Source organism: Mobula birostris, chromosome 1, assembly GCF_030028105.1.
Source record: "Mobula birostris isolate sMobBir1 chromosome 1, sMobBir1.hap1, whole genome shotgun sequence".
Classification (NCBI taxonomy): Eukaryota; Metazoa; Chordata; class Chondrichthyes; order Myliobatiformes; family Myliobatidae; genus Mobula; species Mobula birostris.
The window spans coordinates 73,059,989-73,087,296 of record NC_092370.1 but is presented as its reverse complement, the minus strand read 5'-3'; the positions used below and the strand labels follow the sequence as shown (position 1 = coordinate 73,087,296).

Sequence of the window (27,308 nt, the reverse complement as noted above, 5' to 3'; positions counted from 1 at the left end):
ACCTGCTCAGCATCTTTGAGTGCCCTATGGACTCAGACCCCAAGATCCCTCTGATCCTTCACACTGCCAAGAGTCTTACCATTAGTACTATATTCTGCCATGATATTTGACCTACCAAAATGAACCACTTCACACTTATCTGGGTTGAATGTCATCTGCAATATAAAAGCAAGGATGTAATGTTGAGGCCTTATAAGGTATTGGTGAGGCCTCACATGGAATATTGTGAGCGGTTTTGGGCTCCTTATCTTAGAAAGGATGTGCTGACATTGGAGAGGGTTCAAAGGAGGTTCACAAAAATGATTCTGAGATTGAAAGGCTTGTCATATGAGGAGCGTTTCATGGCTCTGAGCCTCTACTCATCGGAATTCAGAAGAATGATGGGTGACATTGAAACTCATTGAACGTTGAAAGGCCTCGATAGAGTGAATGCAGAGAGGATTTTTTTTAATGGAGTCTAAGACCAGAGAACATAGCGTCAAAATAAAGGGGCATCCTTTTGAACAGAGGTGAGGAGGAATTTCTTGAGCCAGAAAGTGGAGAATCTGTGGAAATTGTTTCCACAGGCAGCTGTGGAGACCAGGTCATTGGATATATTTAAGGCAGAGGTTGATAGATTCTTGACTAGTCAAAGCATGAAGGGATACAGTGAGAAGGCAGGAGATTGGGGCTGAGAGGAAAATTGGATCAGCCATGATGAAATGGTGGGGAAGACTCAATGGGCCAAATGGTTTAATTCTGCTCCTATATCTTATGGTCTTATGGTCATGAATCAGGGTTATTAACACTAACATATGTCATGGAACTTGTTATTTAGCGGCAGCAGCTCAATGCAGTTGTATGCCCTGTGTACAGGCCATGACACAGTCCTGTACACTGTGTGCTGAGTGGAGGATACAGCATTCAACATGTGGACACAGCCTCACCTCCGCACCCTTCTTCTCCTGAGGCACCGTCTCCTTCTTTGAACGCTTATTTGCTGCCTGACGTTCCTTCTCCTCAGCTTCTGCTGCCATTTCAGCCAATAGCTACAACAGCAATTCCAGATGTTAGCAGAGATTAGAGTCAACACATCTGTCTCCTCATTCCTCTCACAGCCCCAGTTACTCAGACTGAATCTGACCCCAAACCCACCCCTGATTCCAGCCCCAGTCCCAATCCCAGGCTCAACCCTAACCCTAACTTCTACAACTGCTACACACACACGTGCATGTGCACACGCACACCCCAGTCATGTCAGGACAATGAGTAGAGAAGTTAGAACTTGCTGTTGCAGTTGCATAAGTCATTGGTGAGGCTGTATTTGAAGTACTGTTTTGGTCACACTGTTGTAGGCAAAATGTGGTTGAACTGGAAAGAGTGCCAAGAAGATTTATGAGGATATTGACTGGACGAGAGGGTCTGTGCTATAGGCTAGGTCTTCATTCCCTGGAACGTAGGAGAATGAGGGGCAAACTTATTGTCATTATAATATCATGAGGGGCATAGGAAAAAGTGGATAGTAATAATCTTTTCCTCAGGGTAGGAAAGTCCAAAACTCAGGCCATTGGTTTTGGATAAGAGGGGACAGATTTAAAAGGGATTTGAGGGGCTCCTTTTCACACAGAGGGTGGTGAGTATATGGGATAAGCTGTCAGAGGAAGTGGTTGAGGCAGGTACAATATATCACTTAGGAAGCTCTTGGATGGGTACATGGAGGGACAAGGCTTGAAGGGATCTGACCCTAGCACAGGAAATTGGGATTAGCTGGCTGGGTATTTTGGTTGGGGCAGAATGTGCTCTATCCACATTGACTCTGTGATTCTAATGCAACCACACATTGACCACCCAACCCCCACACTTCCCCGATGCCCACTCCTGGCTCAGACAGGACCTGCTCTGGTGTTTTCTCGGTGAAAATGATCTCCGAGCCGCCTTGTTCCACACTGGGAAAATCAGGGAATTTACCGGTGGAATTACTGTGGGAAAAGCAGAGCGGAGTGAGGGGCTGGAAGGAGAGAGGTGTGGGAGGGGTTAGGGTATGAAGGGGAGGTGAAGGACGGGATGATGGGGAGGGGCAGAGGATTAAACCCACCCACTCCCACCCACCCCAACCACTGCCCCAGGGGGGAGTGGCGGAATGGAGAGCCCTGGGGTGGGAGTGGAACTGTATGTCCCCCTCACCCCAAATCCATCTTAACACCGTTAATCTGCTCCTAGCACCCAAACCTGCAAGTGTGACCAGACCTCAGCAAACTATTGTCCTTCCCTCCAGGCCTTCACCCATCTCCTTCCTCTCTCCAACCCCTGCTCCTTCACCCATCTCCTTCCTCCCTCCAACCCCAGGTCCTCACCCATCTCCTTCCTCCCTCCAACCCCAGGTCCTCACCCATCCCCTTCCTCCCTCCAACCCCAGGTCCTCACCCATCTCCTTCCTCCCTCCAACCCCAGGTCCTCACCCATCTCCTTCCTCCCTCCAACCCCTGCTCCTTCACCCATCCCCTTCCTCCCTCCAACCCCAGGTCCTCACCCATCCCCTTCCTCCCTCCCTCAGGGCCCTCACCCATCTCCTTCCTCCCTCCAACCCCAGGTCCTCACCCATCCCCTTCCTCCCTCCAACCCCAGGTCCTCACCCATCCCCTTCCTCCCTCCCTCAGGGCCCTCACCCATCTCCTTCCTCTCTCCAACCCCAGGTCCTCACCCATCCCCTTCCTCCCTCCCTCAGGGCCTTCACCCATCCCCTTCCTCCCTCCAACCCCAGGTCCTCACCCATCTCCTTCCTCCCTCCAACCCTTGCTCCTTCACCCATCCCCTTCCTCCCTCCAACCCCAGGTCCTCACCCATTCCCTTCCTCCCTCCAACCCCAGGTCCTCACCCATCCCCTTCCTCCCTCCAACCCCAGGTCCTCACCCATCCCCTTCCTCCCTCCAACCCCAGGTCCTCACCCATCCCCTTCCTCCCTCCCTCAGGGCCCTCACCCATCTCCTTCCTCTCTCCAACCCCAGGTCCTCATCCACCCCCTTCCTCCCTCCAACCCCTGACCCCTCACCCACCCCTTTTCCCCTACTTCTACTAATCCGTCTTACATTTTCTTCCCTTCTACACTCAGTCTCTCACCCATTTCCTTCTTCCCTCTTCCCACTCCTGGTCCCACACCCATCTCCTCCCCTTCCCTACCCCTTCCATGCAGAAGTCTGCTCAGAGGTCCCCCTGACCAGTAGAAATGTTAGCCCCCATCCTCCAAGGTGGAACTTCACCATCTCCAGCTTCCCCCCCGTCCCCCTTATCCTATGACACGCTGCCCGGCCCTGGGGGTCTCCCATGGTGTGGAGGTGGAGTCCCAGTGAAAGGGAGTGGGGCTCACTAGCACTCGATGAACCAGTTGCGGATCTGGTCCCTGAGGGTCTCCTTGATGTCGAGACCCTCTGTGTCCATCACCAGCTGCTTGATGCGGTCTTGGTCTCTGACGAACTCTGCCCAGTGCCGCCGCTGTAACTCATGCATCCTTTCTGCAGCCTCCTCCGCTGCCACCGAGGCGGCTCCCGGCTTCTCCGTGTCTACACTGGGGACCTGTGAACACACACATGGCTTAAAACAGGTCCTCACCTTCCATCCTCAGCCCCTGGTCCGTCCGGGGACCTGTAGCCACACACAAGAAGTAAAACAGGCCCCTTCCCCCCGTTCCCACCCCCACACCCCCGACTGTGCCCCAGCAGGCCCCAGAGCGTGGATGGGTGGGAGAAATGGAGGCATTCTGAGAACAGGAGGGGGGCATGGGTCAGTGTTCCCACACAGTATCCACGTTGATTCTCCCTGTCACTGTGCCTGTACAGGGCAGTAGGGAGAGGATTGAGGATGGTTCCGGGGGTGGGGGTGGGTGGTAGCGTGTGAGGCTCAGTGTGACGTTTCTGAGGGGAAGAATGGGAAACATGGATGAGGCAGATTTACAGGATGAGAAAAGTGGCTTCTCATTTGGGGAGAGGAATGACAGATATGACCTGTGGATCTCAAGGTTCTTCCCACGCCCCCCTCCCGAGACTGTCTGACCCTCTGAGCTCCAGCAGGTGGCGCCTCAACAGCTACTGGATCTCCACTGGGGGCAGGGGTCTTTTTCCTCCTCTCCAAGGGTGGTCCCTCTGGAATTCTGTGGGGCTGTGGGGATCCATGGATGCCAATGGACTAGTGAGGCAGGGGGAGAGGTGTGGAGCAGAGAAGGAATGGAACTGAGACTGAAGTCAGAGCAACCATCGTCTCCTCAGCACACAGTAGTTAGAGGGGATGAGTGACTCCTTCCTGTTGCCTGTTCACTCTCTCCAAACCAGGGGTCACCCTCTTCTCCATCCTTCTCCAGGAGTGAACCCGGCTCTCCCAGGAGACACCTCCTTCCTCCTCTCCCTCCCAGGAGTCACCCTTCTCTCCCTACTGAGTGTCACCCCTGCTAACCTTCCCAGAAATGATTATCTTCCCTCCCAAAGGTCAGTCCCATCCTTGCCAGCAGTAATGACCTCCTCTCTCCCTCCCTCCTACCTCCGCAGGTCTGACCCTTTTCCTCCCTCCCAGGGTTGCCTATCCCACCATCTCTTCCCTCCATCCAGAGGAGTGATTCTCCCTTCCAGGGGTCATTCCTTCCCTCCATTCCTCCCCAGGAAGGACCACCCCGCTCTCCCAGGCATCATTCCACCCTGCTACCTTGGTATATTGTGTGTAGAGGCTGGAAGGGAGGATAGGCAGTGGGAGGTGCGTAACTGCAATCAGTTGGGTGGGTTGGAGTGCATCTATTTTAATACAAGAAGTATCAGGAACAAGGACGTTGAACTTAGAGCATGGATTCAGTACATGGAACTACGCTGCTGTGACTATTACAGAGCCTTGGCTGTTATAAGGGCAGGAATGGCTGCTGGATGTTCTGGGGTTTAGAAGTTTCGAAAGAGACAAGGAAAGAGGTGAAAGAGGCTGGGAAACGGCATATTGCTTATCAGGTGTAGAAAGGGAAGATGTCCTGGAGGGATTATCTTCTTTGTCAGTGTGAGTGGAAGTCAGTAAAAGGAAGGGACCAATCACTCTACTGCCAGCATTCTATCGATAAAGACAGATTTTTGAAATATACAGAAATAACAGAGTCGTTTCCATGGGTGACTTCAGCTTCCCTGATATTAATTGCCCCTCCTTAGTGTAAAAAATGGCACAGAATGTGTTAGGTGCGTCCAGGAAGAATTCATGACATAATATGCAGACAGGCTGATTGAAAGAGAGGCTATACTGGATCTAGTACTAGGCAATGAACCTGGTCCGATGTCAGATATCTCAGTGTGTCAGCATTTTGGAAACAGTGACCACAACTTCCTGACCTTTGTCATACCCTTGGACAGAGACAGGAGCTGATGGTATGAGAAAGTATTTAATTGGGGAAGGGTATAATAGAATTATCATTCCGTTAGCTAGGAACTTAGGAGTGTAACTGCTCTAGCAGGTTTGACTTAGTTCAACTTTAAACTAAAGTTGGCAAGGGGTTGGGAACTGGAGTGATAGGGCTGAGGAGGGGCAGTTGATAAACAAGTCAATGCAGTGTGTAGTGAGACTATAAGGAAGGACAGGGCAAAATTGCAGTCACTGGGATGAGTTGCAGTGTAACATGGGGGCAAAATCGAAAAGGGTGATAAATGTAGGTGTTATATTTAAATGCACGCAGTTTACAAAATAAGATAGATGTTCTTGCAGCACAGTTAAAGATTGACAGGTATGATGTTGTTGGCATCACTGAGATGCAGCTGAAAGAAGATCATAGTTGAGAGCTTAACATCCAAGGATACACCCCTTGTATCAAAAGGCAGGTAGGTAGGCAGAGGGGGTGGTGTGGCTATGTTGGTAAAAAATAAATCAAATCCTGAGAAAGGGGTGACATAGGATCGGAAGGTGTAGAATCTTTGTGGGTAGAGTTAAGAAACTGCAAGGGTAAAAAGATCCAGATGGGAGTTATATACAGGTCCCTGAACAGTAGCCAGGATGCGGGATATAAATTTAAACAGGAAAGAGAAAAGGCAGGTAATAAGGGCAATGTTATGATAATCATGGGGGATTTCAATATGCAAATAGATTGGAAAAATCAGGTTGGTACTGGATCCCAAGAGATGGAATTTGTAGAATACCTACGAGATGGCTTTTTAAAGCAGCTTGTGGTTGAGCCCATTCGGGAAAAGGCAATACTGGATTGGATTTGATTAGAGACCTTAAGGTAGGGGAACCCTTGGGAGACAGTGATCATAATGATAGAATTCACCCAGCAGTTTGACAGGGAGAAGATAAAGTCAGATGTATCAGTATTACAGTGGGGTATCAGGAATTGCAGAGGTGTGAGTGAGTAGCTGGCCAAGGCTGATTCGAAGGGGATGACAGCAGAACCACAAAGGCTGGAATTTCTGGGGGCAATTCAGAAGGTGCAAGATACATCCCAAAGATGAAAAAGTATTCTGAAGGGAGGATAAGGCAACAGTGGCTGACAAGGGAAGTCAATGACAGCATAAAAGCACAAGAGAGGGCATATAATATAGCAAAAATTAGTTGGAAGTTAGAGGATTTTGGAGATTTTTAAAAGCCAACAGAAGGCAACAAAAAAAAAATCTATAAGGAGAGAACAGATGAAATATGAAGGTAGGCCAGCCAATAATATAAAAGAAGATAGCAGAAGTTTTTTTTCAGATTCATAAACAGTAACAGAGAGACAAGAGTGGATTTGGAAAATGACGCTGGAAAGGTACTAATGGGGCCAAAGAAATAGTGGACAAATGTAATAAGTATGCATCAGTTTTCACTGTGGAAGACACTAGCAGTATGCCAGAAATTCGAGAGTGTCAGGGGGCAGAAGTGAGTGAAGTTGCTATCACTAAGGAGAAAGTGATTGAGAAACGGAAAGGTCTGAAGGTAGGTAAGTCACCTGGCCAGCTGGAATACACCCCAGGGTTCTGAAAGAGGTGGCTGAATAGGACTGTGGAGGCATTAGCAATGATCTTTCAAGTATCATTAAATTCTGGAGTGGTTCCTGAGGACTGGAAAATTGCAAATATCACTCCACTATTTAAAAGGAGAGGCAGAAGAAAGGAAATTATGGGCCAGTTAACCTGACTTCCGTGGTTAGAAAGATGTTGAAGTCCATTGTTAAGGGTGAGGTTTCCGGATACTTGGAGGCACATGATAAAATAGGTCAAAGTCAGCATGGTTACCTTAAGGGGAAATCTTGCCTGACAAATCTGTTGGAATTCCTTGAGGAAATATCAGGCAGGATAGACAAGGGAGAATCAGTTGATGTTGAGTACTTGGATTTTCAGAAGGCCTGTTGGAATTCTTTGAGGAGATTATGAGTAGGATAGATAAAGGGGATGTAGTGGATGTTGTATATTTGGACTTTTAGAAGGCCTTTGACAAGGTACCACACATGAGGTTGCTTAATAAGATAAGAGCCCATGATATTACAGGAAAGATACTAGTATGGATAGAAGATAGGCTGACATCAGGAGGCAAAAAATGGAAATAAAGGGGTCCTATTCTGGTTGGCTGCTGGTGACGTTGTATTTTGCAGGGTTCAGTATTGTGACCGTTTCTCTTCACATCATACGTCAACAATTTGCGTGATGGAATTAATGACTTTGTGGCCAAGTTTGCAGACGATACAAAAATATATGGAGGGTCAGGTACTGTTGAGGAAGCAGGGAGTCTGCAGAAGGACTAGGACAGATTATGAAAATGGGCGAAGAAGTGGCAGATGGAATATAGTGTAGGGAAGTGTATGGTCATGCACGTTGGTAGAAGGGAGAAAGGCATGGACTATTTTCCAAATAGGGAGAAAATTCAAAAATCAGAGGTACAAAGGGACTTGGGAGACCTCATGTAGGATTCCCTAAGTGTTAACTTGTAAGTTAAGTCGGTGATAAGGAAGGCAAATGCAATGTTAGCATTCATTTCAAGAGGACTATAATATAAGAACAATGATGTGATGCCAAGGCTTTATAAGGCATTGGTCAGGCTGCACTGGGAGTATTGTGAACAGTTGTGGGCCTCTTAATTAATAGATGTGCTAGCATTGGAGAGGGTCCAGAGGAGGTTCGTGAGAATGATCACAGGAATGAAAGGGTTAAGGTGTGAGGAGTGTTTGATAGCTGTGGGCCTGTACTAGCTGGGGTTAGAAGAATGAGGAGGGATTTCATTGAAACCTATTGAATATCGAAAGGAGTAGACAGTGGATGTGTAGAGAATGTTTCTTATACTGTAGTTGGTTAGTCTGGGACCAGAGAGCACAGCTTCAGAATAAAGGGATACCCACTTAGAACAGAGATGGGAAGGAATTTCTTCAGCCAGAGGGTGTGGAATCTATGGAATTTATTGCTACGGACTGCTGTGAAGGCCAAGTCATTGAGTCTATTTAAAGCAGAAGTTGATAGGTTCTTTGTTGATCAGGTTGTCAAAGGTTTCGGGGAGAAGGCAGGAGAATGGGGCTGAGAGGGATAAGTCAGCCATGATGGAATGGCAGAGAAGACTATATTGGCCAAGTGGCCTAATTCTGCTCCTATGTCTTAGGATTTTATGGTGAATTGGGAATGGATGTAGTCAAGAAAATGCACAACAGAGAAGTGGAGGTTGTTTCGGGAGTGTTCTGTATAGGTTTGATCCATCGATGCAGGAAGAGGATGGTGGGGTGAAGGAACCATGGTTGACAAGAGACGTGGAACATCTAGTCAAGAGGAAGAGTGATATGAGAAGGTCTTGGCAAGTAGGATTAGGGAAAACCCCAAGGCGTTCTAGACATACATGAAGAAAAGGTGGATGACTAGAATGAAGGTAGGGCCAATCAGGGATAAAAGTGGAAACGCTCCTGGAGTTGGAAGAGGTGGTAGTGGTGGAGGTGGGGTCCTTAATGAATACTTTGCTTCAGTATTCACCAGTGAGAGGGACTTTGAGAAATGTGGTCAGTGTAGAACACACTGAAATGCTGGAACATGTTGACGTTAAGAAAGGATATGCTGGAAATTCTGAAAAACGTTAAGATACATAGATATATAAGATAGATAAGAAGTGAGTGAAGAGGTTGCTACACCTTTGACAATGATCTTTGTGTCTGCACTGGCCACAGGAATAGCGGCAGAAGATCAGAGGGTGGCAAATGTTATTTCTTTGTTCAATAAGGATATTGTAATAGTGATAACCCTCGGAACTATAGGCCAGTGAGTCTTACATAAGTGAAGGCAAACAAGTTAGTCAGTCAGAGATACAGCACAGTATCAGGTCCTTCTGGCCCAGTGAGCCTGCACCGCCCATTATAAACAACAGTGGAACTGAACCCAGATTTCTGGCACTGAAATAATGTTTAGTATTATTAAGGATCCCACTCGTCCATCCAGCATCCCTCTTTGACTTTCTACCATCAGGCAGGAGACTATGATACATAAAAGCAAGAACAGTCAGGATGAGAAACAATTTCTTCCCCCAGGCCATTAGGCTTCTGAACTCCTGGCCGCATTGTATTCGAAGTTTCATTGGTTAATCTGTTCTGTACCTTACAATATTTGATACTAATACACTTTAGTTTGTTATTTATGTGTGATTCATCTGTAGATTTTCTCCTTACCTTCATAAGGTATTGTGTGTGATACGTTTTTCACCTAGTTCGAAGAAACATTGTCGTTTCTATATACATTATATATGTGATACACATGTATGTAGTTAAATGACAATAAACTTGACTTGACTTGTGATGTGTGAAGGAATCTCCAGTGCAGTCACATCCTTCCTAAAGTGTGGTGACCAAAACTGTGTACAATATTCCAGCTGAGGCCCGAATGATATTTTATAAAGTTGTACTTTAAGTTCTCTGCTATTGCCCCAGCTAATGAAGGCAAGTATCCTGTTTCCTTTCCCCACTATCACTGCCACCTTCAGGGATCATTGGACATGTAGTCCGAGGTCTCCCTGTTCCTCAGTATTCCCTCAGGCCCTACCATTCATGGTCTTTGTCCTACCCTCAAATAGTCCTCCAAAAGAGTATCAACATTAATTCCATCTGCCGACTTTATCATCGGATCAGAATCAGGGTAATCACATCTGCACCAGGTGCTCTGTGCTGTGGCTCCTCTGAGAATGTATTAAGGAACTGGAGTTGTAGCTCGATGACCTTCAGCTCATACAGGAGACTGAAGAAGTGTTAGTTTGGAGCTACAGGAAGGTAGTCACCCCTAGGTTGCAGGAGGCAGGTAACTAGGTGACTGTCAGGAGAAGGAAGGGAAATGGGCAGCCAGAGCAGTGCATCACTGTGGCCAATTCCCTCAATAATAAGTATTCCCATTTGGATACTGTTCAGCGGGATAGCCTACCAGGGCGAACCACAGTGACTGGGTCTCTGGCACTGAGTTTGGTGCTGTGGATCAGGAGAGAAGAGAGGTGAAGAGGAATGGAGTGAGTGCCATTGCCATTACGAAGGGAAAAGTGTGAGGCAAGCTGGAAGGTCTTAAGTTGGATAAGTCACCAGGACCAGATGGACTACATCCGAGAGTCCTGAAAGAGGTGGCTGAAGAGATACTGGATGCACTGGTCATGATCTTTGAAGAATCACTTGATTCTGGCATGGTCCCGGAGGACTAGAAAATTGCAAATGTCATCCTACTTTTAAGAAGGGAGGAAGACAAAAGAGAGGAAATTATAGGCCAGTTAGCCTAACCTCATTTGTTGGAGTTCATTATTAAGGACAAGGTTTTGGGGTACTTGGAGATTAATGATAAAATAAGTCAAAATTAGCATGGATTCTGTGAAGGGAAATCTCGCCTGACAAATCTGTCAGAATCCTTTGAGGAAGTAACAAGTAGGGTGGACAAAGGAGAGGCAGTGGATGTCATTTACTTAGATTTTCAGAAGGCATTTGATAAGGTGCCTCACATAAAGCTGCTTAACAAGATAAATTCCTATGGTGTTACAGAAAGGATACTGGCATGCATAGAAGAATGGCTGACAGGCAGGAGGCAGTAAGTGGGAATAAAGGAGGCCTTTTCTGGTTGGTTGCCAATGACTAGCGGTGTTCCTCAGGGGTCAGTATTGGGACTGCTACTTTTGACATTGTTTGTCAATGATTTCAATAGTGGAATTGATGGCTTTGTGGCAAAGTTAGCAGATGATACGAAGATCGGTGGAGGGGTAGGTAGTGCTGAGGGAGTAATGCAATTGCAGTAGGGCTTAGACAAATTGGAGGAATGGACAAAAATGTGGCAGATGGAAGACAATGTTGGGAAATGTATGATAATGCATTTTGGTAAAAGGAACAAAAGTGCAGACTATTATCTAAAGTATAAAGTATAAAGTATAAATGGGAAGAAAATTCAAACATCAGAGGTGCAAAAGGACTTAGGAGTCCTCGTGCAAGATTCCCAAAAGGCTAATTCATAGGTTGAGTCTGTGATGAAGAAGGCAAATGGAATGTTGGCATTTATTTCAAGGGAAATAGAATATAAAAACAAAGCAATAATGCTGAAGCTTTATAAGACATTAGTCAGGTCGCACTTGGAGTATTGTCAATAGTTTTAGACCCGAAGACCAGAAGATATAACAGCAGAATTAGTCCATTTGGCACCGAGTCTGCTCTGCCATTCAATCATGGCTGATCTCTTTTTTCCCTTCTCAACCCCATTCCCAGCTTTCTCCCCGTAACTTTTGATGTTGTGTCCGATCAAGAACCTATCAATATCTGCCTTATATACACCCAATGGCCTGGCCTCCACAGCTGCCTGTGGTAACAAATTCCACAAATTCACCACCCTCTGGCTAGAGAAATTTCTCCCATCTCTGTTTTAAATGGAAGCCCCTCTATCATGAAGCTGTGCTCTCTTGTCCTAGACTCCCCCACCATGGAAGACATCCTTTCCACATATACTTTGTTTAGGCCTTTCAACATTTGAAAGGTTTCAGTGAGATCCCTCCTCATTCTTCTAAGTTGCAGAGAGTACAGACCCAGGGCCATCAAACGTTCCTCATATGATAACCCTTTCATTCCTGGAATCATCCTTGTGAACCTCCTCTGGACCATCTCCAATGCCAGCACATCCTTTACTTAGATGAGGAGCCCAAAACAGTTCACAATACTCAAGGTGAGGCCTCACCAGTGCCTTATAAAGCCTCAGTATCACATCCCTGCTCTTGTCTTCTGGACCTCTTAAAATGAATACTAACATTGCATTTGCCTTCCTCACCACTGACTCAACCTGTAAGATAGCCTTTTGGGTGTTCTGCATAAGGACTCCCAAGACCTTTTGCATCTCAGGTTTTTGGATTTTTTCCCTGTTTAGAAAATAATCTGCACATTTATTTCTACTACTGAAGTTCATGACCATGCATTTTCCAACATTGTGTTTCATTTTCCACCCTCTTCCTTATTCTCCTAATCTGTCTAAGTCCTTCCACATCCTACCTGTTTCCTCAACACTACCTGTCCATCCACCAATCTTCATATCATCTGCAAACTTGGCAACAAAACCATCTATTCCATCATCTAATTCATTGATATACAGCATAAAAAGAAGCAGTCCCAACACCGACCCTGCGGAACAACACTAGTCACTCTCAGCCATCCAGACAAGGATCTTTTTATTTCCACTCACTGCCTCCTACCAATCAGCCAATGCTCTAACCATGGTAGTAACTTTCCTGTAATGCCATGGGTTCCTAACTTGGTAAGCAGCCTCATGCATGGCACCTTGTCAAAGGCCTTCTGAAAATCCAATTATACAACATCCAGTGCAAACCCTTGATCTATCCTACTTGTAATCCCTGCAAAGACTTCCAACAGATTCATCAGGCAAGATTTTCCCTTAAGAAAACCATGCTGACTTGTCCTATCTTATCCTGTGTCGTCAAGTACTCCATAACCTCATCCTTAACAATTGACTCCAACATCTTCTCAATCACTAAGGTCAGGCTAACTGGTCTGTAGTTTCCTTTCTGTTGCCATCCTCCTTTCTTAAAGAGTGGAGTGACATCTGCAGTTTTCCAATCTTCTGGCACTATGCCAGAGTCCAATGATTTTTGAAAGATTGCTAATGTCTCCACAAGGTCTAAAGCTACCTCTTTCAGAACCCTAGGGGGTGCAGTTCATTTGGTCTGGGTGACTCATATACCCCTAGGTCTTTCAGCTTTTTGAGCAACTTCTCCCTTTGTAATAGTAACTGCACTCAGTTCTCTCCCTTCATACACTACGACATCTGGCACACCGCTACTGTCTTCCACGGTGAAGACTGAAGCAACGTACTCATTTAGTTCATCTGCCATCTCCTTGTCTCCCATTATTATTTCTCTGGCCTCATATTCTAGTGGTCCTATATCCACCCTAATCTCTCTTTTGTTTTTTACATACTTGAAAAGGTTTTTACTATCCACTTTGATATTGTTTGCTAGCTTGCTTTCATATTTCATCTTATTCCTTCTAATGATTTTTTGATTTTCTCTCAAAGGTTTTTAAAAGCTTCCCAATCCTCTATCGTCCCACTATTTTTTGCTTTGTTTTATGCCCCCTCTTTTATTTTCACAATAGCTTTGACTTCCCTTGTCAGCCATGGTTGTCTATTTTGCCATTTGAGTATTTCTTCATTTTTGGAATACATCTGTCCTGCACCTTCCTCATTTTTCCTTGAAAGTCATGCCATTGCCGATCTGCTGACATCCCTGCCAGCAGCTTCTTCCAATTTACTTTGTCCAACTCCTCTCGCATACCACCGTAATTTCCTTTACTCTACTGAAATACTGCTACGTCAGACTTTACTTTCTCCCTATCAAATTTCGAGTTGGACTCAGTCATATTGTGATCACTAGCTCCTGAGGACTCTTTTACCTTAAGCTCCCTAATCACCTCTGTCCGGTTCATTCCATAGCACCCAATCCAGTATAGCTGATCCCCTGGCAGGCTCAATGACAAACTGCTCTAAAAAGCTATCTCATAGGCATTCAACAAACTCTCTCTCTTGAGATCCATTACCAACCTGATATGACAGTCATGGGAGATTTTAACATCAACCTGCATGTTAAAATCTCTCATGACTATCATAACATTGCTCTTTTGACACACCTTTTCTATTTCCTGTTGTAATCTGTGGTCCACATCCCAGCCACTGTTGGGAGGCCTGTATATAACTGCCATCAGGGTCCTTTTACCCTTGCAGTTTCTTAACTCAACCCACAACGATTCACCATCTTCCGATCCTATGTCACATCTTTCCACTGATTTGATGCCAATCCTTACCAGCAGAGCCACGCCACCCCCTCTGCCTACCTTCCTATCCCTCCAATACAACGTGTAACCTTTGACATTCAGCTCCCAACTAAAACCATCCTTCAGCCATGATTCAGTGATGGCCACAACCTGACAATCTGTAATAATGCAACAAGATCATCCACCTTATTTCTTATACTCCATTCATTGAGATATAACACTTTGAGTACCGTATTTGCTACCCATTTTGATTCTGCATTCCTAATGCACTGATACTCACCCTGCTGGCTGCAATTATGTCCTACCATCTTCCTGCCCTTCCTGACAGTCTGACTGCATGCTATCTTTGCTTTTTTACCATCCGTCCTATCCTGAGTCCCATCACTGTGGTTCCCACCCCCCTGCCAAATTAGCTTAAACCCTCCCTAAAAGCTCTAACAAACCTGCCCGTGAGAATACTGGTCCCCCTCAGCCTCGTGTTCATCTGCCAGATCATCCTGTTTCTACCCTCACTGGCGTGTGGCACAGGCAGCAAACCAGAAATTACTATCCTGGAGGTCCTGATTCTCAGCTTTCTACCTAGCTCTCTAAATTCTCTCTTCAGGACCTCATTGCTTTTCCTTCCTATGTCTTTGGTACCCATATGTACCAAGACATCTGGCTGGCTGTTCCCACCGATTCGAGATGTCCCTGACCCTGGTACATAAGAGGCAACATACCATCCAGGGGTCTCGCTCAAGGATGTATTGTCATTAGAGAGTCTAGACGAAGTTCACGGGGATGATTCCGGGAACGAAGGGGTTAATAAACTAGGGTATGTTGCCTCCCACCCAGTGCCAGGGTCAGAGGTGTCTCGGATTGGGTCTATGGTATTCTCAAGGGCAGGGGTGATCAGCCAGAAGTCTTGGTTCATATTGACACCAATGACATAATTCAGGAAAAGTGAGAATGTCCTGAAGAGAGATTTTAGGGAGCTGGGTAGAAAGCTGAAAATCAGGATCTCCAGGGTAGGAATCTCTGGATACAGTGAGGGTAAGAATAAGATGAATGAGTGGCTGAGGAAATGGTGCAGGGAGCAGGGGTTCAGATTTCTGGATCATTGTGACCACTTCTGGGGAAGGTACGACCTGTACAAAAGGGATGGGTTACACCTGAACCCGAGGGGGACCAATATCCTTGTGGGTGAGTTTGCTAGAGCTGTTCAGGGGGGTTTAAAGTAATTTGGCTGGAGGAATGGGAAACAAAGTGCTGAGGATGAGGTAGTTAGTTTACAAACAGAGGCAGTGTGTAGTGAGACTGCAAGCAAGGAGAGGCTGACGATAGGGCAAAATTGCAGTCAACAGGATGAGTTGCAATTTAAAAGTCGGAAAAAATTGAAAAGGATGATGAATTCAGGACTGGAGGTGTTATATTTGAATGTGCACAGTATACGGAATAAGCTAGATGGATTTGTTGCACAGTTACAGATTGGCATGTATGATGCGGGCATTACTGAGTGGTGGCAGGAAGAAGTTTATAGCTGGGAGCTTAACATCCAAGAATATACATTGTATCAAAGGGATAGGCGGGTAAGCAGAGGGGGTGGTGTGGCTCTGTTGGTAAAAATTGAAATCAAATCATTAGAAAGAAGTGACATAGGGCTGGAAGGTATTGAATTGTTATGGTTAGAGCTAAGGAACTGCAAGAGTAAAAAGACAATGATGGGAGTTATTTACAGACACCAAAACAGTAAGGATGTGGTCTACAAATTACAAAAGGAGATACAAAATGCATGCCTAAAGACAATGTTACAATAGTCATGGGGAATTTCAATATGCAGGAGAGTGGGAAAGTCAGATTGGTGCTGGATCCCAACAGGGGGGATTTCTAGAATGTCTACAAGATGACACTTTGGAGCAGCTTGTGGTTTAGCCCACTAGGGGATCAGCTATTCTGGACTGGGTGTTGTGCGATGAACCAAAATTGATTAGGGAGCTTAAGGTAAAGGAACCCTCAGGATAAAGTGATTGTAATATGATAGAATTCAACCTGTAATTTGGAAGAAGCTAAAGTCAGATGTATCATTACAGAGGAGTAAAAGGAATTAAAAGGGCACGAGAGAAGGCTTGGCCAGAATTGATTGGAAAAGAACACTGGCAGGGATGACAGCAGAGCAGCAATGGCTAGAAATTCTGGAAGCAACTGGGAAGGTGCAGGATATATCGATCCCAAAGAGGAAAAATTATTCCAGAGGAAGCGTGACAGAATAATGGTTGACAAGAGCAGCCAAGGCCAACATAAAAGCAAAAGAGGGGATACATAATGGAGCAAAATTAGTGGCAATTTAGAGGATGGGAAGCTGGATTGCCAACAGAAGGCAACTAAAAATGTCACACAGAAAGATATCTTGGATACAAAGATATCTTGGATATCTTGGATACAAAGGTAAGCTAGCCAATAATATTAAAGAGGATACCAAAAGTTTCTTTAGATACAGAAAGCGTAAAAAGGTGAGAATGGATATCGGACCACTGGTAAATTGATGCTGGGGAGGTAGTAATGGGGGGACAAGGAAAAGGTGGAAAAACTGAATAAGTATTTTGCATCGGTATTCACTGTGAAAGGCACTAGCAGTATGCCAGAAGTTCGAGAGTGTCAAGGGGCAGAAGTGAATGTAGTCGCTATCACTAAGGAGAAGGTGCTTGGGAAGTGGAAAGATCTGAAGGTAGATGAGTCACCTAGCCAGATGGACTACACATCAAAGTTCTGAAGAGATTGTGGAGGCTTTAGTAATGATTTTTGAAGAATCGTTAGATTATGGAATGGTTCTTGAGGACTGGAAAATTGCAAATGTCATTCCAGTGTTTAGGAAGGGAAGGAGGCAGAAGAAAGGAAATTATTGGTCATTTAGCCTGACTTCTGTGGTTGAGAATCTCTTTGGACTGAGGGAGGAAATCGGAACACAGTTCACAGGGAGATGTACAAACTCATTATGGATGGTGCCAGAATTGAACTCCGAACTCTGGAATGCCCAAAACTGGTATCGCATCACACTACAGGATGCAGAGGTGGGCTTTGAAGTGCCAGATGCAGTTCAATCCAGAAATATGTGGAGTGATTCACTTTGGAAGGTTGAACTTGAAGGCAGAGCACAGGGTTAATGGCAGGATTATTAGCAGCGTGGAGGAACAGAGGGATCTTGGGGTCCATGTCCATAGATTTCTCAAAGTTGCAGCACAACGTGGTAGAGTTTAAGGTGTATGGTGTGTTGGCCTCCATTAGTCAAAGGACTGAGTTCTAGAGTCAGAAGGTATGTTGCTGCCCTGTATAACTCTGATTAGCCCACACTTGGAATGTTGTGATTACTTTTGGTCATCTCATTATAGAAAGTATGTGGAAGCTTTAGAGAGGGTGCAGAGGAGATTCCCAGGAAGCTGCCTGGAATAGAGAGCACGCCTAATGAGGAGAGGTTGAGTGAGTTAGTGCTTTTCTCTTTTGGAGAGAAGGAGGATAAGAAGTGACTTGATAGAGGTGTACAAGATGATAAGAGCCATACCTAGAGTGGACAGCCAGATACTTTTTCCCAGGGCAGAATGGCTAATATGTGTAGGAATAATATGAGGAAAGTATAGGGAGAGGTGTCAGAGGTAGTTATTGTTATACAGAGAGTTGTAGGTGCATGGAATGAGCTGCCAGGAGTGGTAGTAGAGGCAGATACATTAGGGAAATTTAAGAGTCTTTTTAATAGGCTCATAGTTAAAGTAAAATGGAGGGCAATGTGGGGAAGGTCAGACTGATTTTAGAGCTAGTTAAATGTTCGGCACAATATTGTAGGCCGAAGGGCCTGTACTGTGCTCTGCTGTCTATGTTCTACCCCCATCTCCCTCCCAGCAGAGGACTGTTTCTCCCACCACCCCCACCCACCTGCCCCCCTCCAACCATTCCATGCCTTTGGCTGAGGCTCTGGTGAAGTTAGGAACCAGGTTACAGCTCGGGGGCTGAGAGCTGATTTCTAGTTTGTATAATGGAGCCATGTTGCTACCATTTCCATCTTGCTGCCGGTTACCATGGAGACAGGACTAATAGGGAAGGGAATGTGTTTTAAGCGGGATGCAATCTGTGTGTGGGGAAGCTGCGGCTGCCGTAATGGAGGTGACATTAGGAGGCTGGAGCGGGCCGCCGAGCTGTCATTAGGCGAGCGCCGCTCACAGCAAATGACTCCTGTAATGAGGTTGTAATATTCATCGGCCGCTCTCCTCCTCTGATGGCTGGCGGGCCATCAAAAAAACCTCAGCACTTTGTTGCCTCATTGCCTCCCAAATGTATTTTAAATATCATTCAGAACACTCAATTATTTAAAACGCTGAACTAAACACTTACTAATGGGACAAGTACCGAGCACAAAAATAAATTCATTCCTCAAATGGGAGTAAGTGATCGCCGCAGGATCCGCCTCCCACTCCCCCCTTCCCACCCTCCCTCTCCCACATCCCAACCACCACCTCGGTGTGGCTCTGCCTGATTCTGCAGCCCAGCCTGCTGGTCCTGCCCCTCCAATTGGTTCCCTCCCATCTCTAGTGGTCCTGCCCCCCCCCCCCCCACGGGTCCCTCCCCTCCCAGCCCCGAGAGGATCAACAGCAGAGACAGCAGGGGAACTGCCCCACACACCAAACACACCTTACACACTACAGAGACCTGAGAGCCCTCCCCATCTTCACTAGGCATGGTATGTGGTGTGACGCAGCTCAAACACTCCCACCATAAACAACCCTCCCTCACCCACCATAAACACCCCTCCCTCACCCACCATAAACACCTCTCCCCTCACCCACCATAAACACCCCTCCCTCACCCACCATAAACACCCCTCCCTCACCCACCATAAACACTCCCCTCACCCACCATAAACACCCCTCCCTCACCCACCATAAACAACCCTCCCTCACCCACCGTAAACACCTCTCCCCTCACCCACTGTAAACACCCCTCCCTCACCCACCATAAACACTCCCCTCACCCACCATAAACACCCCTCCCTCACCCACCATAAACACACCTCCCTCACCCACCATAAACACACCTCCCTCACCCACCATAAACACCCCGCTCACCTACCATAAACACCCCTCCCTCACCCACCATAAACACCCCTCCCTCACCCACCATAAACACCCCCCTCACCCACCAGAAACACCTCCCTCACCCACCATAAACACTCCTCCCTCACCCACCATAAACACCACTCCCTCACCCACCATAATCACCCCTCCCTCACCCACCATAAACACCCCCATCACCCACCATAAACACCCCTCCCTCATCTACTATAAACACACCCCTCACCCACCATAAACACCCCTCCCTCACCCACTATAAACACACCTCCCTCACCCACCATAAACACCCCTCCCTCATCCACTATAAACACACCCCCTCACCCACCATAAACACCCCTCCCTCACCCACCATAAACACCCCTCCCTCACCCACCATAAACACCCCCCTCACCCACCATAATCACCCCTCCCTCACCCACCATAAACACCCCTCCCTCACCCACCAGAAACACCCCCCTCACCCACCATAAACACCCCTCCCCTCACCCACCATAGACACCCTCCCTCACCCACCATAAACACCCTCCCTCACCCACCATAAACACCCCTCCTTCACCCACCAGAAACACCCCCTCACCCACCATAAACACCCCTCCCTTCACCCACCATAGACACCCTCCCTCACCCACCATAGACACCCTCCTTCACCCACCATAAACACCCTCCCTCACCCACCGTAAACACCCCTCCGCTACCAACCCCAAACACTTCTCAGCCATAAAACATTCCAGCCTCTCACCCACCACAAACACTCCCCCAAAACCGCACTGCTGAAACACGCACTCCCAAGTACAGCAAACAATCCTTTCCTTACACACACACACACACACACACACACACAAACAGTACCTCCACCCTCCACCCTCCACCCGAACCCTCCAAACAACCTCTCTTCCACTCCCACCACCGCCCACAGTGACTGCAACGGGCACCATCTACAAACCATTACCACAGTTACTGGCCCAGCTCCCCACCCCCCACCCCCATTGACAGAGGGAGATCACCACCACCTTCAGCTTCCACTCCGTGTCACACACCGTCCCGCCGAGGACTCGCTCCCCAATAGGTCGGTCCTTCTCTCCACTGTGAAACCCTCTTCCCCACACCAAGGAAGGGCCGTCTCTAACATCCCCTGGATTGTTCACATTCTCAGTCGATGCTGAGAAACACACATAGACACACGCGCACGCACACAAACACAAACACTGATGCACCCACACACACATACACACACACACACGTGTGCACTCACCATTCCGATGAGCTCAAATTCCTGGGCTCGCTCGCGGACGGTTTGCTTTCTCTGATAGTAACCCCTCCACACCTGTGGGGAGCAGGAAGAGAGGGCTGGCTGAGTGGGAGGGGTTGCGAAGGGGTGACCAGCGGATCAGTGGACTGCTCCTGGACAAGTGGTTCAGGTGGGGAATAGTGTGTTGGTCTTCAACGCGAGGGGCTCCCGCTGCAGGGCTGAAAGTTTCTGTTCCAGCTACTCAGGATGTTGTTGAGTCTGGGAGCTCGAGCACTGCGTACCATCTGCCTCACTGTGGGGTTTTGTACCTCTGGAGCCTGTCCCAACAAGGCTCAATGGGATCATTCCCAGGATGAGAGGGTTTTCTTGTCCTCTTTCTCTCTCCTTTGTCACTCCCCCCTCCCTCCCATTTCCCCTTACTTTTCCTTTACCCTCTTCCCTCCTTCTCCCCACCCAGTTCCCCCTTTCTGCTCTTCCTCCTCTCCCTCTCTACATAACCCTCCCCATCCCTCTCGTTCCTCCCTCCACCTCACAACCCTCTCTCCTACCCCATATCCCTCCCCGAGGTTCAACCTCATAGTACCCATCAAAACCCACCCTCTCCCTCCCCATATCCCTGACCCCTTCCCTCCTCAAAAACCCTCACCCCTTCCCCTCCTCCCACCACCACCCAGAGGTTGACCCTTGCCCCCTTACCTTCTGGATGAGTGTGGCAGCCTCTTGACTCTCCATGGAGATGGGGGCCATCATCTTCCTGTGTTTGCCCCTCTGTTGTTCCTCCCAGATCTTCTTCATGAATTCTGCACGCAGGCGGCCCTGCCTCCCGCGTTCTGCCACCTGGATGATGCGGACAGCCTCATCCGTGGTCAGCAGTGCTTCTTCCACCTGAAACAGTGCACAGGCAGACCCTACTCAGTCAACCAGCTGCCGATCGTGCTTGACAGTGGCTCGTGCCATTCACCAACCGCGGATCCCTGATATTGCATCCACCCTGTGACCGAGGCTGCAGTACGGCATCAAAATTCTCCGTACAGGACCCCCTTACCATCCATTTACAGGACATCAATGGCCATTACAGGACCACATTCTCCATTACAGAACCAGTCCATTACAGGACACCGATAGCCATTACAGGACCACTTTCTCCATTACAGAATATCAATAGCCATTACAGGACATCAATAGCCATTACAGGGCCACATCATTCATTCGTCTGGCCCATTCTGGACACCATTGTCATTACAAGACCACTCTATCCATATTTGGACCAGTCCATTACAGGACTACATAGTCCATGACAGAACCTTGTCAATGGCAGCACCAGGGTGTCCGTGACAGGGTACCAATCTTAGGGAATATTCAGTGCAGCACTCAGTGCTCCAGGAGTGGGCTTTGATCAGAAATGCTACAGATCCCAGAAAAGAGCTGCTCACCACTGCTGAGCTCTCCTCCTCCAGAAGCTGCCCCAGAAATATCTTCCGTTCCTCGCGGAGCTTCTCTGCCTCTCTGGAAATATACCTGGGGATCGGAATCTCAGCGTTGCTCTGCAACAGAAAGTAAATGAATCAGAACTCTCTGGAGAGGGAGTGGGGATGAAAGTGGGAAGGAGAGAGAGAATGTTTGGGAAAGGGGGTTGGAGTGAAGAGGAGAGAGAAGAGGGGGGAGGGAGTGATGGAGAGGGAGTGGGGGGGGAGAGAGTGAGATTGGGAAAGGGGGCTGGAGTGAAGAGGAGAGAGAGGAGCAGGGAAGGAGTGATGGAGAGGGAGTGGGGGAGAGAGAGTGAGATTGGGAAAGGGGGTTGGAGTGAAGAGGAGAGAGAGGAGAGGGGAGGGAGTGATGGAGAGGGAGTGGGGGAGAGAGAGTGAGATTGGGAAAGGGGGTTGGAGTGAAGAGGAGAGAGAGGAGGGGGGAGGGAGTGATGGAGAGGGAGTGGGGGAGAGAGAGAGTGAGATTGGGAAAGGGGGTTGGAGTGAAGAGGAGGGGGGAGGGAGTGATGGAGAGGGAGTGGGGAGAGAGAGTCAGATTGGGAAAGGGGGTTGGAGTGAAGAGGAGAGAGAGGAGGGGGAGGGAGTGATGGAGAGGGAGTGCGGGAGAGAGAGAGTCAGATTGGGAAAGGGGGTTGGAGTGAAGAGGAGAGAGAGGAGCAGGGAAGGAGTGATGGAGAGGGAGTGGGGGGGAGAGAGTGAGATTGGGAAAGGGGGTTGAAGTGAAGAGGAGAGAGAGGAGCAGGGAAGGAGTGATGGAGAGGGAGTGGGGAAGAGAGAGAGTGAGATTGGGAAAGGGGGTTGGAGTGAAGAGGAGAGAGAGGAGGGGGAGGGAGTGATGGAGAGGGAATGGGGGGAGAGATAGAGAGTGAGATTGGGAAAGGGGGTTGAAGAGAAGAGAGAGGAGGGGGGAGAGAGTGATGGAGGGGGAGTGGGGGAGAGAGAGAGTCAGATTGGGAAAGGAGGTTGCAGGGAAGAGGAGCAGGGAGGGAGTGATGGAGAGGGAGTGGGGAGCGGGTTCCCCGGGTCAATGATCGGCTGTGCTGGACTGTCCTGTGTTCTGTGCTCTATATTCTATGTACAGTAGAGATAGGGGAGTATGCAGGAAACTTTCCCCTCTGACAGGTAGATTCAGGGGGAAGGGGAAGAGATATAGAAGGGAAATGAGGAGGACCTTTCTCAACATGAGACCACACTGCAGAGGGAGGGGGGGCACCTGGTAGAGAGAGTGGGAGCAGAGACAGAGAGGGTGGGGGAAAAGAGTCAGAGAGAGTGAGTGTGCAGATTCAGAGAGAGCGGAAAGCAGAGTCAGAGAGAGTGTGAGAAAAGAGACAGAGAGAGTGAGGGAATAGAGACAGAGACAATGAGAGAACACAGAGAGAGTGTGGGAACAGAGACAGAGAGAGTGAGAAAACAGACAGAGAGCGGGGGAACACAGTTAGAGAGAGTAGGGTAGCAAATACAGAGAGAGTGGGGAACAGAGTCAGAGAAAGTGGGGAACAGAGTCAGAGAGATTGGGGGATCATACGATGGAGAGGGTGGGGGAAAAGAGTCAGAGAGAGTGAGTGTGCAGATTCAGAGAGAGCGGAAAGCAGAGTCAGAGAGAGTGTGAGAAAACAGAGACAGAGAGAGTGAGGGAATAGAGACAGAGAGAGTGAGGGAACGCAGAGAGAGTGAGGGAACAGAGACAGAGAGAATGAGGGAACACAGAGAGAGTAGGGTAGCAAATACAGAGAGAGTGGGGGAACAGAGTCAGAGAGAGTGAGGGATCAGATTCAGAGAGAGTGGGGGAATAGAGACAGAGAGAGTGAGGGAACAGAGTCAGAGAGAGCGGGGAATCTCATGGCAGAGAGACTGGGGGAACACAGCAGAGAGAGTGGGGGTAGACAGTCAGAGAGAGTGAGGGAAGAGAATCAGAGAGAGTGAGAAAACAGTCAGAGTGAGGGAAGAGAGTCAGAGAGAGTGGGGGAACACATAGAAACATAGAAAATAGGTGCAGGAGTAGGCCATTCTGCCCTTCAAGCCTGCACCGCCATTCACTATGATCATGGCTGATCATCCAACTCAGAACCCTGTACCTGCCTTCTCTCCATACCCCCGATCCCTTTGGCCACAAGGGCCATATCTAACTCCCTCTTAAATATAGCCAATGAACTGGCCTCAACTGTTTCCTGTGGCAGAGAATTCCACAGATTCACCACTCTCTGTGTGAAGAAGTTTTTCCTCATCTCCGTCCTAAAAGGCTTCCCCTTTATCCTCAAACTGTGACCCCTCGTTCTGGACTTTCCCAACATCGGGAACAATCTTCTCGCATCTAGCCTGTCCAATCCCTTCAGAATTTTTATACGTTTCAATAAGATCCCCCCTCAATCTTCTAAGTTCCAGAGAGTATAAGCCTAGTTGATCTAGTCTTTCATCATATGAAAGTCCTGCCATCCCAGGAATCAATCTGGTGAACCTTCTTTGTACTCCCTCTGTGGCAAGAATGTCTTTCCTCAGATTAGGGGACCAAAACTGCACACAATACTCCAGGTGTGGTCACAGTAGTACCTCCCTGCTCCTGTACTCGAATCCTCTTGCCATGAATGCCAGCATACCATTCGCCTTTTTCACCACCTGCCGTACCTGCATGCCCACTTTCAATGACTGGTGTATAATGACACCCAGATCTTGTTGCACCTCCCCTTTTCCTAATCGGCCACCATTCAGATAATAATCTGTTTTTCTGTTCTTGCCACCATAGTGGATAACCTCACATTTATCCACATTAAATTGCATCTGCCATGAATTTGCCCACTCACCTAACCTATCCAAGTCACCCTGCATCCTCAGCATCCTCCTCACAGCCAACACTGCCGCCCAGCTTCGTGTCATCCGCAAACTTGGAGATGCTGCATTTAATTCCCACGTCTAAGTCATTAATATATATTGTAAACAACTGGGGTCCCAGCACTGAGCCTTGTGATACCCCACTAGTCACTGCCTGCCATTCTGAAAAGGTCCCGTTTATTCCCACTCTTTCCACATGGTAGAGAGTGTGGGGGAACAGAGTCAGAGAGAGTGAGAAAACAGTCAGAGAGAGTGAGGGAACGCAGTTAGAGAGAGTCGGGTAGCAGATTCAGAGAGAGTGGGGAGCACACGGCAGAGAGAGTGAGGGAACAGAGTCAGAGGGACTGGGGGAGCACAGTAGAGAGAGTGGGGGAATAGAGACAGAGAGAGTGGGGGAACAGAGTCAGAGACAGTGAGGGAACAAAGTCAGAGACAGTGAGGGATCAGAGACAGAGAGTGGGGTAGCAGAGTCAGAGAGAGTGGGGTAGCAGAGTCAGAGGGAGTGGGGGAACAGAGTCAGGGAGTGGGGTAGCAGAGTCAGAGGGAGTGGGGGAACAGAGTCAGAGGGAGTGGGGTAGCAGAGTCAGAGAGAGTGGGGGAACAGAGTCAGAGGGAGTGGGGTAGCAGAGTCAGGGGGAACAGAGTCAGAGGGAGTGGGGTAGCAGAGTCAGAGGGAGTGGGGGAACAGAGTCAGAGGGAGTGGGGGAATAGAGACAGAGGGAGTGGGGGAATAGAGACAGAGAATGTGAGGGAACACATTAGAGAGAGTTGGATAGCAAATTCAGAGAGAATGTGGAAACAGAATCTGAGAGAGTGGGGAGCAGAGTCAGAGAGAGTGGGGGAACAGGATCAGAGAGAGTGGGGGATCAGAGTCAGAGAGCGTAGGGGAGAAGAGTCAGAGAGTGTGAGAAGTCAGAGTCAGAGAGAGTGAGGGATCAGGTTCAGAGAGATTGGGGGAACAGAGACAGAGAGAGTGAGAAAACAGAGACAGAGAGAGTGGGGGAACAGAGTCAGAGAGTTGGGCAGCAGAGTCAGAGAGAGTGGGGGAATAGAGAGAGAGAGTTAGAAAACAGAGACAGAGAGAGCGGGGGAACGCAGTTAGAGAGAGTGAGGCAGCAGAGACAGAGGGAGTGGGGGAACAGAGTCAGAGACAGTGAGGGAACACAGAGAGAGTGGGGGAACACAGTTAGAGAGAGTAGGGTAGCAAATTCAGAGAGAGTGGGGAACAGAGTCAGAGAGATTGGGGGAGCATACGTTGGAGAGGGTGGGGGAAAAGAGTCAGAGAGAGTGGGGAACAGAGTCAGAGACAGTGAGGGAACACAGAGAGAGTGGGGGAACAGAGAGAGAGTGGGGAACACAGAGTAGGGTAGCAAATTCAGAGAGAGTGGGGAACAGAGTCAGAGAGAGTGGGGAGCAGATTCAAAGACAGTGGAGGAATAGAGACAGAGAGAGTGAGGGAACACAGTCAGAGACAGTGAGGGAACACAGTTAGAGTGGGGTAGCAGATTCAGAGAGAGTCGGGGAACAGAGTCAGAGAGATTGGGGGAATAGAGACAGAGAGAGTGAGAAAACAGAGACAGAGAGAGTGGGGGAACAGAGTCAGAGAGAGTTAGGCAGCAGAGTCTGAGAGATTGGGAGAGCATACGATGGAGAGAGTGGGAGAAAAGAGTCAGGGAGACTGTGTGAACACACGGCAGAAAGAGTGGGGGAACGGAGTCAGAGAATTTGGGGGATCAGAGTCAGAGAGAATGAAGGAGCTGTGTTGGAGAGGCACAGTATATGGAAACAGGCCTTTCGGCCCAACTGGTCCTTGGCGAGTAAGGTTTCTGTCTAAATGTGTCCTGTGTGTCCACTTTTGGCCCAAATCCCTCTCAACATAGAACATACAAGCAAACTTACTAAACCAATGACTCCTGCTGGGAAAGGTGGAGGGAGCAGGCAGTTAGTGCAGGATGCCTTGTAGCCATTCCCTTCAGCAACAAGTCTTTCCCTCTGGATACTGCCGGGTTGGGTGGTAACCTATCAGAGCCCAATAGCATCAGCCAGGGGCAGTGACATTCACACTGGCCCTGTGGCCCGTCAGCCAGGGCGGTGACATTTACACTGGCCCTGTGGCTCGTCAGCCAAGGCGGTGACATTCACACTGGCCCTGTGGCTCGTCAGGCAGTGCATTGACATTCACACTGGCCCTGTGGCTCGTCAGCCAGGGCGGTGACATTCACACTGGCCCTGTGGCTCGTCAGCCAGGGCGGTGACATTCACACTGGCCCTGTGGCCTGTCAGCTAGGGCGGTGACATTCACACTGGCCCTGTGGCCTGTCAGCTAGGGCGGTGACATTCACACTGGCCCTGTGGCCCATCAACCAGGGGTAAAGTTGATACTGATAGGAGAATTAATGTTTAGAGGTACAGACTGAAGACTATGTGACCATGAAAGA

At 48.4% G+C, this 27,308-nt stretch overlaps 1 protein-coding gene across 1 annotated transcript in view; it reads right to left on the bottom strand.

Annotated features, from left to right (window-relative positions):
• The window catches only part of LOC140188723 (dynein regulatory complex protein 11-like), a gene marked incomplete at its 3' end in the record, with an annotated part of 48,142 nt that extends 21,134 nt beyond the window's left edge, over nucleotides 1–27,008 (bottom strand). The window contains exons 1-7 of the mRNA XM_072245333.1: nucleotides 26,871–27,008; nucleotides 21,991–22,101; nucleotides 21,254–21,442; nucleotides 20,561–20,632; nucleotides 3,344–3,549; nucleotides 1,874–1,958; nucleotides 927–1,028 (exon numbers count right to left, since the gene is read on the bottom strand). Coding sequence (XP_072101434.1) covers nucleotides 927–1,028; nucleotides 1,874–1,958; nucleotides 3,344–3,549; nucleotides 20,561–20,632; nucleotides 21,254–21,442; nucleotides 21,991–22,101; nucleotides 26,871–27,008 — 903 coding nt within the window. The remainder of the gene's footprint in view (nucleotides 1–926; nucleotides 1,029–1,873; nucleotides 1,959–3,343; nucleotides 3,550–20,560; nucleotides 20,633–21,253; nucleotides 21,443–21,990; nucleotides 22,102–26,870) is intronic.
• Between the last annotated feature and the right edge of the window lie 300 nt (nucleotides 27,009–27,308).